Consider the following 15,506-nt stretch of genomic DNA (forward strand, 5'->3'; position numbering starts at 1 on the left):
CAGAGGTGATTTTGTTTTTGAGAAATCTTCTGTTATTATTGAGACCATCAGATCTCAGAACAGAGGTCGACCTGAAGTTCCATCCTATAAACAAGCTCGGCTTCATGGGACAAGGGGGAGAAACCTGCTCCGCTGCCGCTCCACAGTTCTGGAATTGAGACAGACAGACAGACACTAAAACCTTCAGAGCAGGACTCAAGTCTTACCTGTTTATATTTGGCTTATGGCTAATCTGGGTGCTTGTTATAAAACCTTTAGAGCTGGTGGAGGGAACAGTTTTAGTTTATTTATATTTATTTATTTATAACTTTTTAAATACCGAGGTTCAATTAACAAGATTAATTATCACTTCGGTTTACATTACAACCAGCAAAAAATAACAGAGACAAAGTCTTTTTTTAGTGTCTGTTTTATTTGTGTTTTACTTTTGGTTATAATTATGTAATTTTTATTGCACATCGCCCAAAGTCTTGTACGCTTGGTGATTAAGAAATTTTACTAAACTGTAAAACTGAGCTCCCCTAATGCTCAAAAGTGGAAGATTTATCAAACTACTTTTGCTCCTGTGCAAAAAATTGCTCTAGGGCTCCCCAATAGAAGGGCCAAAAAAAAAAAAAAATTCAAATAGAATAAAGCTGGCAGGGCCTTCCCTTCGCTTTTCTAACTTATGGCACCTTTTGGGCTCTTGCTTGGGATTGCCAAGATTTTAGGTGTAAGCACTGCTTGCCCCTGCTCACCTAAAGGTTCATACAGACATGGACTGCCATGGCAGGTAAAGGTACAAAGGTCCGTCCAGCCTCTCCATCGTCCCTTCCTACCGCACAGCACACCTGATCTCCAGGTTTCCCCCCTCACTTCTTTGCCGCTTGGGATCCTCTGGGCTTATCCCCAGGCCGTCCTGAATCCTGTGACTGCCTTTGTTTCCACCTTCTTCCCTGGGAGATTGCTCCACGCCTCCACCGTCCTGTCCACGAAGAAAGATCTCCTAACGTTACTCTTGAGTCTACCTCTTTTTAAGTCTCCTGTGTTCTAAGACTTCCTTTCTGGTGCAAAATCGAACACCGGTATATAAAAGTTAATAAATAAATAAACTACTTACACCTCGGAGGACAACTTTCAGAGCGATTTACTTGGGTGAGTTGGCATTTACCCTGATGGATTGCTCCATGAGAAAGCTGCCCCCCCCCTGGCTAAAGGGATGAGTTGGGTGATACCTAGCTCAGGGGGTACATATATGCACAGCTTTACCCTGATCCACTGCCTGCACAATCACCAGCTACAAAGTTCACGGCACGTTAGACGCATGCTTTTGGAAGGGAAGCTACCTGTCTAGTCCATACATCCAACGTGCCCATCTACCTTGCAACTTCACAGGCTACTGAATATTTTCCCCCATGAGGTATCTGAATGTCTCTATCATATCCTCTATTTCTCGCCTCTTCTACGTTAGGTTGTTAACCTTTTGGCTACTACATTCAGGCACCTCCAAACAACTTTGGATTACGTTCAAATTAATCATGCAGTTAAAGGTGTAAGTCCATCTCCCAGAGCTTGTGGTGTAGACTCTGTACCATTTTGGTGGCGCTTGTTTCTAGATTTATCACTAAAAATCCCCTGGTGTTTTCAACAGCAAAACTGGTGGGGAAAAACCCAGAACACGCATTGGCTACAACCTTTTCCCATGCCAAACTTCCAAGAAATTGTGTGAGTCAACATGTGCTTCAAGGTGCCAAATTGAAGATTTGAAAAAAAAAGAAACCATCCCACAATTAGGCAATATTTATTACATAATTATTTATATGACGTCAAGCGTAGGATTAGCAATGCAACCCAGGAGATTTCAGAGACACCTTGGTGCAATTAGATTTTTTTTTTCACATGGCTTTGGTATTTTTTTTTTAATAACTTTTTAAAGAAAAGATTATTGCAGAAGATTTACCTGGATTTTTTTTTTTTTTTGCATGCCAGTTGCTTCTCAAAGGTGATTTTGTTTGTATCTGAGACTAGGACCGGATGTAAGTCTGGAATTTGGAAACAGATACAGAAAGGGGTTGAATTAGCACGAGTATCAATCTTGTGAGCAGTTGAGCCAATCGTCAAGGCTTCAACCCTAAATTTGGAAGGCAATCTCCACCAGTAATGTTAGGGGAAGAAACAGTTCAGCAGTCAGCGAAAAATTAATTTCTTCCTTTAGGAATCAGATATTTGTAACATTTCAGAGGAGAGACTGATGTGTATGTGTTTACAGTCCTACCTACAGCAATGAATTGAAATCTATTACACATAAAAAAAGATTTCAAAATGGCATCAGCACAATGCATGAGTCCGACTCTCTTTTGAGATGTTTTAACATATATAGAACGTAGCTAATCCATTTTTCTGCCCACATAGCTGTCAAACTGCACCAGCTATTCAAAAGTGCAAATAAAGGCAAAATCTGTTTTCTTTTTTTTTTACTTTTTGCCTAAGGCATAGGACCTGTTTGAATGTTTGCTCCAGCAATACCTCACCAGAAACCAACCCCCTTTTTAACTGCCTTATTACTTAACATTGATTCTCTTTAAAGTTAAAAACTCATTAAAAAAAAAAACAAACCTGATGCAAAAAAAAAAAAAATGTACCCACAACTCGATCAGCTGAAAAAGATCACGGATCTGCCGGTTCTTATGTCCAGATCGCCCACTGCTTGAGACAGGGTGCTGCGCTCGATGGACCTTGGTCTGACCCAGCATTATGTTCTTAGCTTGTGCCACAAACAGGTGTATGCAAGTAATTTATAACCCGTATGTATGACATATGCGCGCTTCATAAAATTAATTTATCTCTACCGTGCAACATACCAGTGTAGGTATGATTACGCGTAAATACTTGCAATTCATTAAACGCACATACTTCTCTTTATTTTTAAAAATATAAGCACATAAGGCCGGATTTTTATTGGCCCGCGTGCGTAAAACACAGGGGTTATGCGCGCGGTCGGGCCTTGTGCGTGCCGCACGCATTTTAAAAGGGGGGGCCTGGGCCACGCGTGTAACCCCTGTTACTCGCACAAGAGCCGGGCCTCAGCAGTGGGGCGGTCCGGGGGGCGGGGCTAGAGGTTGCCAGTACAAGAAGCCATTTGCCGCTGTGCCGGGGGATCGCGTGCCGGCACCTTGCTGGCGCCCGCAACTTGCTCCTGCTCCTTTGCATCGCCGTGTGAATTCGCTAAATTATACCCTCCCTTATGCGCACCAGCTGGGATTTTATAACATGCGCATGTCGGGTAGCGCGCGCACAGGGACACTCGCGCATTCTTTTTAAAAATCTGCCCCATATATTTTACATGCAAAAGTAAAGTAGGACATTTATTTTTGTTTTTTTTATTTCAGTTTTTATTAGTTGTCAATTGCACAAGCCCTAGGCGAAGTACAATAAAACCAATCCTAAAAGCAATAAAACATTCATCACATACTAAGAGATTCAAATGACAATAAAAAAACAAAAAACTCAACTAACACCACTAGAGATATGGCTCAATGCCAGTGCAAATCGAACCGAAAAAAAAAAAACCAAAAGGAACCGCTGAGACAATAACTTACACTAATGCGGATACTAATGCAGCCAATGCCATTGTGACTACAACTAAAAAAAAAGAAAAAAAATTGCGTAAGTCAACCAATTTTAAAACATGCGCTTGTAAATGAAATGAACCAGTTTACCAATTACTGATCCAGTTTGCCCAGTCCTTTTCCAGGTCACTGAGATCTTTCCGGTTCTTCGGCCTGAACTCCCCCCTCAGGTCACCCAGACCTCCCTCCCAGTCAGTCCTACACAATAAACACATTTCTGCCAGATAATTAGTAGGTGTAAAATTACACGAGGTAGTTGGCAAACATAAATGCACAAATGTCTTTTAAAACAGCAATTTGTGCACTTTAAGAATTGGCCCCACTATGGAATGGCCCTGGATTACTTTTTCTACACGAGTGTATGTGCGCACAAAAGTGAAAATACGGAATACACGAGTAGATGCTACTTATGTGCGTATAGGCTAACGTTTTTGCATGTAAAGTTTTGAAAATTCACCTCTAAAGATGATCCTCTTTCTGGAGCCTATACACCAAACGTATCCTCCCATTCTGTTGCTATGGGAAAAAAGCTTAGTACAGAGGGCCCTGTGCTTATTCTGAGCTCAGCAGGAATCCCCCATACTTGCTATGAGTTATCGTGGATGACACCTTGAAATCCTCGACTCAGTGCTAGGAATTATTTGGAAAGGAGCCGGAGAATAAATGGAGGATATCATAATGTCTCTGTAATAAATCTTTGGTGTGACAACACCTTGAGTACTGTGTGCAGTACTGATTCCTCCCCCTCCCCCCCCATCTCAAAAGGATAAGGCAGAATTAGAAAAGGTGCAGAAGAAGGCAACAGCAATATAAAGGGGCTGGAATGGCTCCCCTGTGAGGAAAGGCCAAACAGGTTAGGGCTCTTCAGCTTGGATATGATAGAGATCTATAAAATTGTTGGTGGTGGGAGAGGAGGGTGGGGAAGGGCCACGATGGCTGCAGTTAGCTGTCCGTAGTCTGAGCTCTCGGCCCTATTTGATTCCCCAAGTCTTAATATTTTCCTTTCTTCATGGGGAAGGGGAAGGTTTGCACCTTTACTGAATTCCCTGTGCCTACGTTGGGGTGATGGGCTTTATGGCCAGACATGTTCTTAGACAAGAAGAAATTCGTCCCACAAGTGCTCCAGGATGGCATCGTTGGAGGTGCCAGCAAGGGCAGGATCCCATTCGGGCCTCCCTGACTTGGAGGTGTCCATCGAGGACTTTCATGGCTTCTTCTGTGCAGGAACAAATCTGCAGAAATGGCACTGGAGGTTTATTTATTTACACATTTTAGAAATTAGATATTTAGTCATTATAGGGAAGCCTGCAGAAATTGTACTGGAGGTTATATGGGAAACCTGCAGAAACTGCACTGGATATTATAAGGAAGCCTGCAGAAATTGCACTGGATATTATAAGGAAGCCTGCAGAAACTGCACTTGCACTGGAGGTTATATGGGAAGCCTGCAGAAATTGCATGAGGTAATATGTGAAGCCTTCAGAAACTGCACTTGCACTGGAGGTTATATGGAAGCTTGCAGAAATTCCCTGGAGGTTACATGGGAAGTCTGCAGAAATTGCACTGGAGGTTATATGGGAAGTCTGCAGAAATTCCCTGGAGGTTATATGGGAAGCCTGCAGAAATTGCACTGGAGGTTATATGGAAAGCCATTGCTTAACTTTCCCTGCAAGTAGGGCAGTTTGTTGCTGTTTGACAAGGGTTTTCAAGTGAGCTTTTCCCAAGTGCAAGAGAGAGCTGTCTGAGGCTGTACAAGTTGAAAATGTGAAGTCTGGTATTCAGACTGTTCAGGATTCTGAGGGCCACTTGTTGTTACAGAGTAAAGTGGAGCTTCCTGAGAATTCCGTGTGGTGCAGGAATCTTAGATTGAGAAATTTGCCAAGGAAGAAGTTTGTTTCCCCCTTGGAGAAGTGTAGGAAGTCCTTCAAATACCGGAAAAATCCTTGCCTCCATTTGCAAGGGCGTACTATCTGCCTCCTTTAAAAAAAAAAAAAAAAGCTTCTGATGGTGCTGGTGGTTCAGATCAAGTTTTCATGGATGTTTTGACTTCTTTTTTGGAAAAATCTCCTGAGGAAGATGAGGTCCCTGCTACTCTTATAATAAGTTTGCTGATGGATTCTGATAGAGGTTACTTATATAAGCTTTTTCCCCCCCAAAAAACATGTTTATAATTGAACTGTATGCATCCGGATGTAGCCAAGGTTACACAGGGAAGGCTTTTTTACTGGTGAGACCTAGCTGTGATGCAACAGAGCTTCATTTTGGTTAAATTATCCCTGTAAATGTGAGATCAAAATTAGGGGAGTGAAATATATATTTTTACCAGCTGTCTCAACTTGCTAAATTTATCAGTGAGCGGATTTCTTTGCAGAACCCTTCTGTTCTCCCTTAACTGGAAGCCATGTAGAACGACCACAGCTAAAGCAGCCTTTTTCTTTTGCTATTATTATATCTTAGTTTGGGTATTTTCCTCTCTTTTATTCTGGACTGATGAGTTATAAGTTGGAGTTTCTTTTTTCTTGATCTCCTTTGTTAATATTTTGATCTGTTGGTTTCTTACCTGGTTCTGTTCTCAACCAGAAAGTTCTTGGATGTAATAATTGTAATGTCAAATACATAAATGTCATGAGTGGGGAGGAACAGGTAAACAGGAAACGGTTATTGACTCTTTCAGTTAGTCCTAGGTGGCGGATTTAAAATACATTGGAGAAAGTATTTTTTTTTTCATGCCACACAAAATTAGTGGTGTTTGTTGCTGGAAGATGTGGTCGAGCGGGGTTTAAAAAGGCTTTGGACAAGTTCCTAAAGGAAAAGTTCATAAACAGTTACTGACTACAATAGGTGGCTCCAGGAAACCCTCCACTTATCCCTGGGAGTGAAAAACAAGAAATCGGATCTGCTTTTTCAGGACTGGCCACTGTTGGAGACAGATGTCGGACTGGATGGAGCTAGCATGGCCCTTCTTATGCCCTCACGAGTTCCCCCATAATTCTGGGTTTCTTGATATGGGTCACGAGTTTCTCCATTCTGAATTGAGCCCGAATATCAAGACAAAAGGAGGAGAGAGTATCATTCCACCCTGAAGCAGCGTTTTTTTTCGCGAAACGTTAACGTTGGCGGCGATTGACAGAAACTAACAGAGTCCACGCTGGCACACTCTTGTTTTGTAAAGGAATAATCTGAAACAAGCAGTCAGATAAGTGCCTTTTCTTCCCTAGAGACGTCGGGAATGTTTCAGAATGTTTTCAACACATGAGATAATGCAGTTCTGAAACTTGTACACAAGTAAAATACCCACTTCAAGATAGAGTCGGGCATTTCTGAATACAGTTTGAATTATCTTCAAGTCGTTTATACATATTGTTGAAGAACTCGAATTGAATTAAGTCACAAAGATAAAAGTATAAGATTTTTTTCAACATGAAGAAAAACAGTGGTTTTAACAAAATGAAAAAAAAGAGAGATGAATGAGACCAGTGACTGAATTTACTGGCTTACAAGTACCTGTTTTGAACAGACTTTGTGCCAGTTCTGAGGTCTTTTCTCTCATTTATAAAAATTAACAAAAAGGCAAAAAAGAAATACACAAAAGTTTTACTCTTCAGTTTATTCAAGTTATAATAAAGATTAGAATTTTTAACATTCCAGGATATATTCGGACAACAGCATATTCTATAATTACAGCTAATCATTGGTCCTAGATATAATTGAAACTAGCTGTCCCTTATTTGTGGATTGCTCATCACGAATTCTCCCATTCTCATTAAGGGTTCCTCCAAATTAGCAGTGGACACTGCAGCCTTATCCTCAGCTAGAAATATATTACCGAATATAGCCAGGCTCTTCTCTGACCCCTAATAACAAATGCCCATGACATGAGATGCCTGATGTGATAACAGAAAAGGTATTATGCTACTGGACACAAGGGCTTGGGAATACAGCGTCAGAAAGCCCCTGCTGCTCCGGTACCTCGCCTGAGGTAAATGGTGTTTTTCTTACTGTCTGGCTTTGTAGGAGTGGACAGGAAAGGGAGGAGAGTCGCTGCGAAAGAAGGCAGGAGAAGGGCAAGAAGGCTGAGGAAAAATGGGAGATGGGAGAGTTAGACAGAAATAACGAGAAATGGACTCGGCAGCGTTAAACAATTCTTGTAAATTCTGAAAATCGTCCCGACATCGCTCTTGAGCCAAGATAGCTCAGATTCTCCTTCACCTCTCGCAGCACAAACCCCCCAAATAACCGGGTGAATCGGCAGTCTGAAAACTGCCCGGCCTGTATGCGGGTGAAAGTACCACTGCGGGATCAGTAAGGCGCGCACTGTTACCCACGGGAAAAGGAAAGGGGCTCAGAGGCGGGGAGCAGCGCAGTTTTGCGGGGGAAAATACCGGAGAATAAGCGGGCGCGGATCTCTTCTGCAGGGTACTTTTTCCCTGGGCAGTTTTCAAAAAGAAAGTGCATATGCATGTTCCCTTTGAGAACTGCTGAAAAATCCGTGGGTGAACATACATACGAACTTTACAGCTGCCCGCTTATTTTAGAAAAATGACCCCCCCCTTTGTGTATTATCATCCGTTCCTGCAAGCGGCGGTGGCATCTCCTGTCGGCTGAGATGACTGTTTCGTATCCCGGCTCTCTCCCATGCCCTGCAGCGCCTCCTCCTGGCTGCGACCGAGCTATGTCTTTCCCATAGTCTTCTGTCCCGTTCCCTGCAGCGCCTCCTCCTGGCTGTGTATCCTTTTTTTTTTTCTGCCATGTGTCTGCTGTTCCCACCCACTGGCTGGCACAAGGATCTCTCTGTTCCTCCTGTAGTTTCTCTGACCTACTGCCTGCTGTTCTCCCTTGTAGCTGGGACTGAAATTTCATCTGTACTCCTCCTCTGTATCCTCCCCCTCTGTTCCATTCTCTGCAGCACTCCCTGCTGACTGGGGCGGAGTGGGGCCTCTTCCCAGTATCACTGTCTGACATCCCCCTGGCCTGACTCATTATCTGTGACTTCAGCAGAATTGGGACGTTTGTGCAACTTGGTTCAGGACATTGTGAACAAAGTGAAGTTAGAGAAGGTGGTCTCAAAGTCGTGGAAGGCGGAGGACACTTTGGGCTTTTCTACCGTTGACCAGATGCATATTTAGATCAGTGTGAGCGGTGCAATCGCACCACGCCCTGCAGCTGGAGAGGGCCCCATAGCTGTTATACTTATCATGGGTGCCTTTCCGTACTCATCATGGATTCTTTCATTCTCATTCAGAGTTCCTCCAAATCAGCACCTGGGACATATAACCAGTCTCTTCTCTGATCCCTAACAGCAAATGCCCATGGACATGAGATGACTGATATGATAAGAGGAAAAAAAGGTATTGTGCTGTTAGACAGAAGGGCTTGGAGAATACAGCGTCAGAAAGCCCCTGCTGCTTCAGCACATTGCCTGTTTTTGATAATGTCCGGATTCGGAGACGTGAAGGGGCAAAACAGAGGAACAGAGGAGAGACACTAGGAGATGGGGGGGAATTACAGGTCCAAAGACAGGCCTGGCAGCATGTGAAGGGGTCAGCAGGAGGCAGGAAGAGGAGCCCCAAACTGAAGTACTGATGGATCCTTGGGGCCAGAGCTCAAAAGGAGAACCAGAGAGGAAGGGGGGGGGGGGGGGGAGAGAGGGGGGAACTCTCGACTTCCCTCTCTGTATGAAAAGCCCCTCATTTTATTACCTTACCAGGCCCTGCTCCCATCTAAAGACTGACAGGGTGCACCTGAGGGAGACGCTGGGGGACCTCTGGGGGATTCTTCTATTGAGGGGCAGATTGAATGACAGCATATTTGGCTTTTTAGTTGAAACAATTCATTATTGTGCAGAAAGCAGCTTAGTAACAGGAATCTAGAAGAACTGGTTCTATCCCTTCAGGTGAGTTTCTGTCTGGTCAGGGTGGTAGGACCAGGACTCCGCCCAAGTCAGAAGCATATATTTCCCCCAATTATCCTTTCATGCATCACTTCTGCTTGAGCATCCAGAGGCGACACAAGATAGCCGCCTTCCTCTGAGAGAGAGAGAGAGAGAGAGCCATGGCTTCCATGGGGCTCCAGGTCTTTGGCATTCTGATGTCCATGATTGGATGGGTTGGCTCTATCGTCACCTGCGCGCTGCCCATGTGGCGGGTGACCGCGTTCATCGGCAACAACATCGTGGTGGCCCAGATCATCTGGGAGGGCCTGTGGATGAACTGCGTGGTGCAGAGCACGGGCCAGATGCAGTGCAAAGTGTACGACTCCATGCTGGCGCTGCCGCAGGACCTGCAGGCCGCCCGCGCCCTCATCGTCATCGCCATCGTGGTGGGCATCCTGGGCCTCATGCTGTCCATCGTGGGGGGCAAGTGCACCAACTGCGTGGAGGAGGAGTCCGCCAAGGCCAAGATCATGATCGTCTCGGGCATCGTCTTCATCGTCGCCGGCCTCCTCACCCTCATCCCCGTCTCCTGGTCGGCCCACAACATCATCCGCGACTTCTACAACCCCATCGTGACCGAGCCGCAGAAGAGGGAGCTGGGCGCCTCGCTCTACATCGGCTGGGCGTCGGCCGCCCTCTTCATCCTGGGAGGGGCCTTGCTTTGCTGCAGCTGCCCCCCGAGAGAAACCAAGCCCTACTCTGCCAAGTACACGGCCGCCCGGTCCGTCCCTGCCAGCAACTACGTGTAAAGGACTTCTACCCACTCCAGGGCTTTTGCGTGTTGCCCAGCACTCGCTCGAGGGGCAACTTTCCACCGCATTTTCCTCTCTTCTAGGCAAGACAAGAAACCGCATAATAATGACTGTCATTATCTTACAAACTACCGTCTCCTCCTTGCTGCCTGTGCTATGCGGAAGGATTTAGTGGCTGGGTCCTTCTTGTTGGCTGGAGGTGGGCAGGGAGCGATGCTATGGACTAAGCATGGCTGTGAGGATCTCACTCTCAGGGAGAGAAGACTGCAAAAACATTTGGGACAGTATAAGCTGCCTCCCGGCTGAAAGGAGCCCTTCCTCTGCAGTTCCAGGGAGGGATCGGGGTGGTGGGGAGGGGAGGGAGGTTGTGATGTGTGTTTGTGAAGGGTGGGGGGGGGGGGAGGGGGGTCATGAACTGAAACTCCAGCCCTGGTCGGAAAGGCAGCGCGAAACTGGCTGAGCGCAGCAGGTGTCTGGCGGGTAAACAGAGGCGGGTTTCGGTGAGCGCCTCGGGTGGGGAGGGCCCCGTCTCCTGGCTGCAGACTGTGGCAGGAGCGCGGCACGGGGGCCTCCCAGCGAGAAGAATCCAGAAGTGCAGCGCCCGGGAGCGGGGAGAGACGAGCGCCCTCCACCCGACGCTTCAAGGTCGACAGGCGACGGCCGATCCGCTCCCGCCGCGCTTCTTTGGCGTGGGGGGGCCGCACGACTGCGGATCCTCTCCGGACAGAATTCCTTTCCCGACGTCCAGGGTTAAGCCCCCCCCGGGAGAGCCCTGTGAAGAGGAGGAGCAGCTCCGGGTTTCCCAGTGACCTGAACCTAACGCATGGGGCTTTCTCATGTGTGAGGACAGTGGGGGGAGGGGAGGGGGGACGACGACTAGATTTTTCTTGTTTTTTTATGTTGTTTTCTCTTCCCCCTTAAGATTTAAAACGATAAATGTATTCTCGTGAGTGCTGGGGGCGGTGCTGGTTGTACCAGCCCGTGCCGGCGGTGTTTGAGGGTCTCTCATCCTGCCCCGCCCGCGCCCCCCCTGCTGCCTAGGGTTACCAAGCGCCTGATATCCGATCTCCTCTGCTGCTGTGAACTTTCCTCTCTTCCCCTTTCTGGATCCTGCTCCCTGGGAAAAGCTAAGGTGGAGGGGGAGGATGGAAAAGGAATTCCAGCCCTGGCATGAGTGGTGGGGGAGGGGGAGGGGGGGGGTCTGCCTGCCGCACCGTCGCATACGGGTGCCAGGTTAAATATTAGCAGGGAGGGGATAGGAGAACAGCAACCATCACACGCACCTACCCTCCCCGGTGAGCAAGCGGGAAGGACTTTTCTAGTGTGGAAAACTGGTTTGGACCAGCTGACCCCACCAGAAACCGGAACCGCTGAGCTGAGCTTGGGAGAGGAGGCACGGAGGAGTCAGCACCCCTCCTCCCCTTAGCAGGGAGGCTCCTGATGCTCTTTTACAAGCCCCCCCCCCCACCGATGCGGGAACTGGGAGGGGGATGAAACCCATCCCCGATCCAGAGCCTGAATGGTATCACCAGGCACCTGCATCCCCTCTGCTCAGGGTCACTTTGTGAAAGGTGGGGATTGTGCCCCCTTTCTCCCATGAAATGCACTGGTCTGCTTAGACTAACACTCTAGAAATACAACAGCAGCTTTTTCCTGAAGGTGGTGGATTTATTTTACGGTGGTGGGGGGAGGCGGGGGGGGGGGGGGGGGGGGTGGGTTGTTAGAGGCTCCCAGCACCCTAGGGAGAGGCAGTGTAAGGGATATTCAGCCCTCTAGTAACAAGCACAGCCGGGCTCGGATTTTATGTTGTAAATTATGTAACCCGCTATACCCACATTTTTATAATGAATGTGTTTTGTTTTTAAAAGTTAAGTGAGACTGTTTTCTACAATAAATTACCATGATCAATGGAACATGCTCTGATTTGTGTTACTTTAACTCTGTTTTTAATGGAGCAATTTGAAAAGTTATGGGGGGTGCTCCTCCGAGTTTGTCAGTGCTGGATGGAAATCCAGCAGAGGGAGATGATGGTGGTGGTGGTGGGAGGGGGAGCCATGAACGTCCTTGTAGTAAAATCGAGCCGCTTCGTAAAGACAAGGGTCGAGCACGGTTTAAACCCTGTGGCCCCCCTGCGCCTAGTGCTGCGGGGAGTGGGGATTTGCTGACTTTCAGTCTGCGCCTGGTACGTCCCGGCAGACACAGGAATGCGTCCTGCTGCCTCAGCTCAAGACGCGGACGGGGAACTTCTACATGGATGAGCTGCCAGGCGGAGATAAGGGGCACGTCTGCCTCCCCGGCTTCCCACAGGAGGAGCCTGGAGGGCTGACCGCCTGCTATTAAAGAATGCAGAGGAAAGGGAGGGGGGGGGGGAATGCGTGGATGGAGAAGAGAAGGAGAGAGCCCCCCCCCGCCGCGGCGCAGACTGTCCGCCCGCCTAAATCTCGTGATGGATTCGGGCGTATGGCAATTTGGTATAAGCGCGCTACTCTTTGATACATACCTAGCACCTCCTGAAGAGGCCGAGTGAAACTATTTAGAAAAGCTGCAATTCCTATAAAAGAAGTTGTAATTACCGAAGCTCGGCATCGCATTGATTTTATAAATTGTGTACGACCAACTATTTAAAATCTCTCTAGTGGCAAAACCCTGTAACCGGGTTAGAGATTGTGAAGTTTATTCACAAAGGGGTAACGCTTTAAGAATTGTATTGTTTTATTAAGTACTAAGAATCTGGGTGTTCTGGTCTTATATGGAATTGTCGTGTTTTATACCACTGTTATTATGTTGTAAGATTGCATTCATTTCTAAGCCAGTTTTGGGTTCTGGCAGGATGCTTTCCTTTGTGCTTGTGTGCAAGCTGCTCAGTGACCTTGGTAGGGAACCCACTTGCACCGGCTGTTACGGTTGCCTGTCTTGCCTATATTTTATTCACATTCAGTAATTGCCCATCTTCAGTCATTTATTCATTACCCAAAACGTAGACCACCTGTATATAACAGGTGCAGATTATAATTCAGCAAAATCCCACTCTCCACAGTGCCCTCCGTGCACGGACAGAACAAATGTAGCTAAATCTCGACTTAACCTAACTGAAGAAAAGCAAGCCGTGCTCTTTCAGCCACTCCCCAGCAGAAACTGTTTTGGAACCAGGATCTTGCTTCTGATTGATTTTGTCGCAAGGAGAACAAACACATCTTTGTTATCCTTGGCCAGGTATGCTCTGCAGTATCGGGGTATAACAAAACGAGTGCTTTGCTGTAGAAACTGGGCGGTGCTGGTAACAGCAACCTGGAGGAACCTGATTTACTAGATGGACACAATCTGTGCGTTTTTTTTATTCATTTAGTCTGGGTGTGATTGTTTTTCAGATGTTAGGTGGAGACAGTAAAAGTCCGGCAGAATATTAAAATGCAGGCTGCTGCTGCTGCTGCTGCAAAACCACAGTAAAGATTTCAAAGAGGGAAGAAAACACCGTGTGGTTTGTTTTTTTTCTGTAAAAGAATCTAGCTGTGCACAGTGCCAGGGATATTCACCAGTCCTGTCCCACGCGGATAATATTGCACACGCTCAAGCCAGTGAGAGAGAAGTGTTTCCTCCGCTTCCTTAAACTCACTCGTGGAAAGGGCAGGCTGTTTGGGAGGCAGTACTAGTGATACTACCCTGCGCCTTCCTCGCCTGTGTCTCCATCACCCTCACAGCCACACCGGGACGCGATACAGCGCCACATCGCGTTCTGAGACAGGCACAACACCCCCCCATTCACACGCTGAGTCAATGAGCCACAGAAAAACACATTTCAGTAGTAAATCACAGGGCTGCGCACCAATGGCCTGCAATAGAAGCGAATACAGCCTAACCTCAACCCGACAAAACACCCGGAATTGTGACACGGTCACATCGCTCTCTGACAAAGATCCGGAACCCCCAAAAGCCATTCTGAAATGTGCCAGCGCCAAGCTACATACTGGACACCCACACACCACACACCCTGACAGCCACACCCTTCCATGATTCAGCTAAACTGCCTGACTGACAACTAAACTGTACCATGATACAGCCACGTTGTGCCTCCACACAAAGCGCACATCAAATACAGAGTGTCCAGGGGATCTCACAAATATTTTGCTGGTCTCCCCTAGACTCAAATCCCCCAGTCCTCCTTCCTTCTCCAGATCCTCTCTCTCTTCCCCATCCCAGAGATCTATTCTTCCTCTCTTTTCCCCCATCCCCAAGATCCTCTCCCCTCCCCTCAACACCCCTATCTGAGATCCTCCACCAAAAATGAACAAAATAAATTACACAGGCAAACAAGCAAAGTTAGAAAACTACTTTGCTTTTATTATCCATCATTTAATTTTTTATCCGCTTCTCCATGAACTGTTCTAGAAATGAGTAACAACAAATAAAATCCAATCTCTAAAATAAGAACATGTGCAAATATTGTATATCTCTTGCATAGGGGGATGGTATGATCTGCAGGCAGGATAGTGTTCCATCAACTTCTCGTGTTGGTGCACCTCTCCATGACGGTGTTTTCATGATGTTCCTATGCTGACTTAAGAATGGGTAATAGGGCTTGAGGAAATATGGTCAAGATGTTTCCGAAGTGCTGACCATATGTACCTAAGAAATGTAATGACCATGTGTGTTAATATAAAGATATTTAAAAAACAAAACACCAGGTGCTCAACACATTTACATTATTCAGAGGCAATTTTTAAAATTGGCCACACTGCTACAAAGTTTGCATGTAATTTTTTTGCACGCAGTATTTGCACAAGTATTGAAAGGGAAAATGTACAAGGGCTTTCTTTCACTTTGGAACCTGCCCTGGACATATAGCACGAGTGATCACTCGCACCTACTTTTTTGAATGGGTAGGATGCGGCTGACAAACGGGCCGATACAGTAAAAGCCAATACAGTAAAAGCCACTCTCCTGTGCGCGCAATTCAGTAAAAAAAATATTCAAATTAGCGCCTCTTTTTTTTACAGGAGTGGCGGCTGTCAGCAAGTTTGACAGCCAACGCTCAATTTTGCTGGCATCGGTTCTCAAACCCGCTGACAGCCATGGGTTCAGAAACCAGATGCCAGCAAAATTGAGTGTCAGGTTTTCAACCTGCGAGCCGCGGGCCGATTTTACATTTTTTATTTTTAATTATTTTTAACTTTAAGTCGGAGGGTGTACAGAAAAGCAGTTTTTTTTGCTTTTCTG

The 15,506-nt window shown here is 46.5% G+C and overlaps 2 protein-coding genes across 6 annotated transcripts in view; both read left to right on the plus strand.

The window, feature by feature from the left end:
- LOC115097228 (claudin-3-like) overlaps positions 1-15,506 on the plus strand; it is an 87,729-nt gene that overhangs the window by 48,638 nt on the left and 23,585 nt on the right. The window contains exon 1 of one of the 5 annotated variants that reach the window (XM_029612855.1): positions 12,255-12,763. The exons of 3 other annotated variants lie outside the window; for them this stretch is intronic. The gene's annotated coding sequence lies outside the window, so the exon portion shown is untranslated. Of the gene's footprint in view, positions 1-12,254; positions 12,764-12,806; positions 13,506-15,506 lie in introns of those variants that run through there. One more of the 5 variants, XM_029612857.1, reaches the window with a different exon arrangement.
- CLDN4 (claudin 4) lies at positions 9,377-10,665 on the plus strand. The gene has a single exon (XM_029612858.1). It carries the CDS (start codon positions 9,660-9,662, stop codon positions 10,287-10,289), a length of 630 nt encoding a protein of 209 aa, XP_029468718.1. The 5' UTR covers positions 9,377-9,659; the 3' UTR covers positions 10,290-10,665.

The sequence above is a fragment of the Rhinatrema bivittatum genome, chromosome 8 (genome assembly GCF_901001135.1).
Source record: "Rhinatrema bivittatum chromosome 8, aRhiBiv1.1, whole genome shotgun sequence".
Lineage (NCBI taxonomy): Eukaryota > Metazoa > Chordata > Amphibia > Gymnophiona > Rhinatrematidae > Rhinatrema > Rhinatrema bivittatum.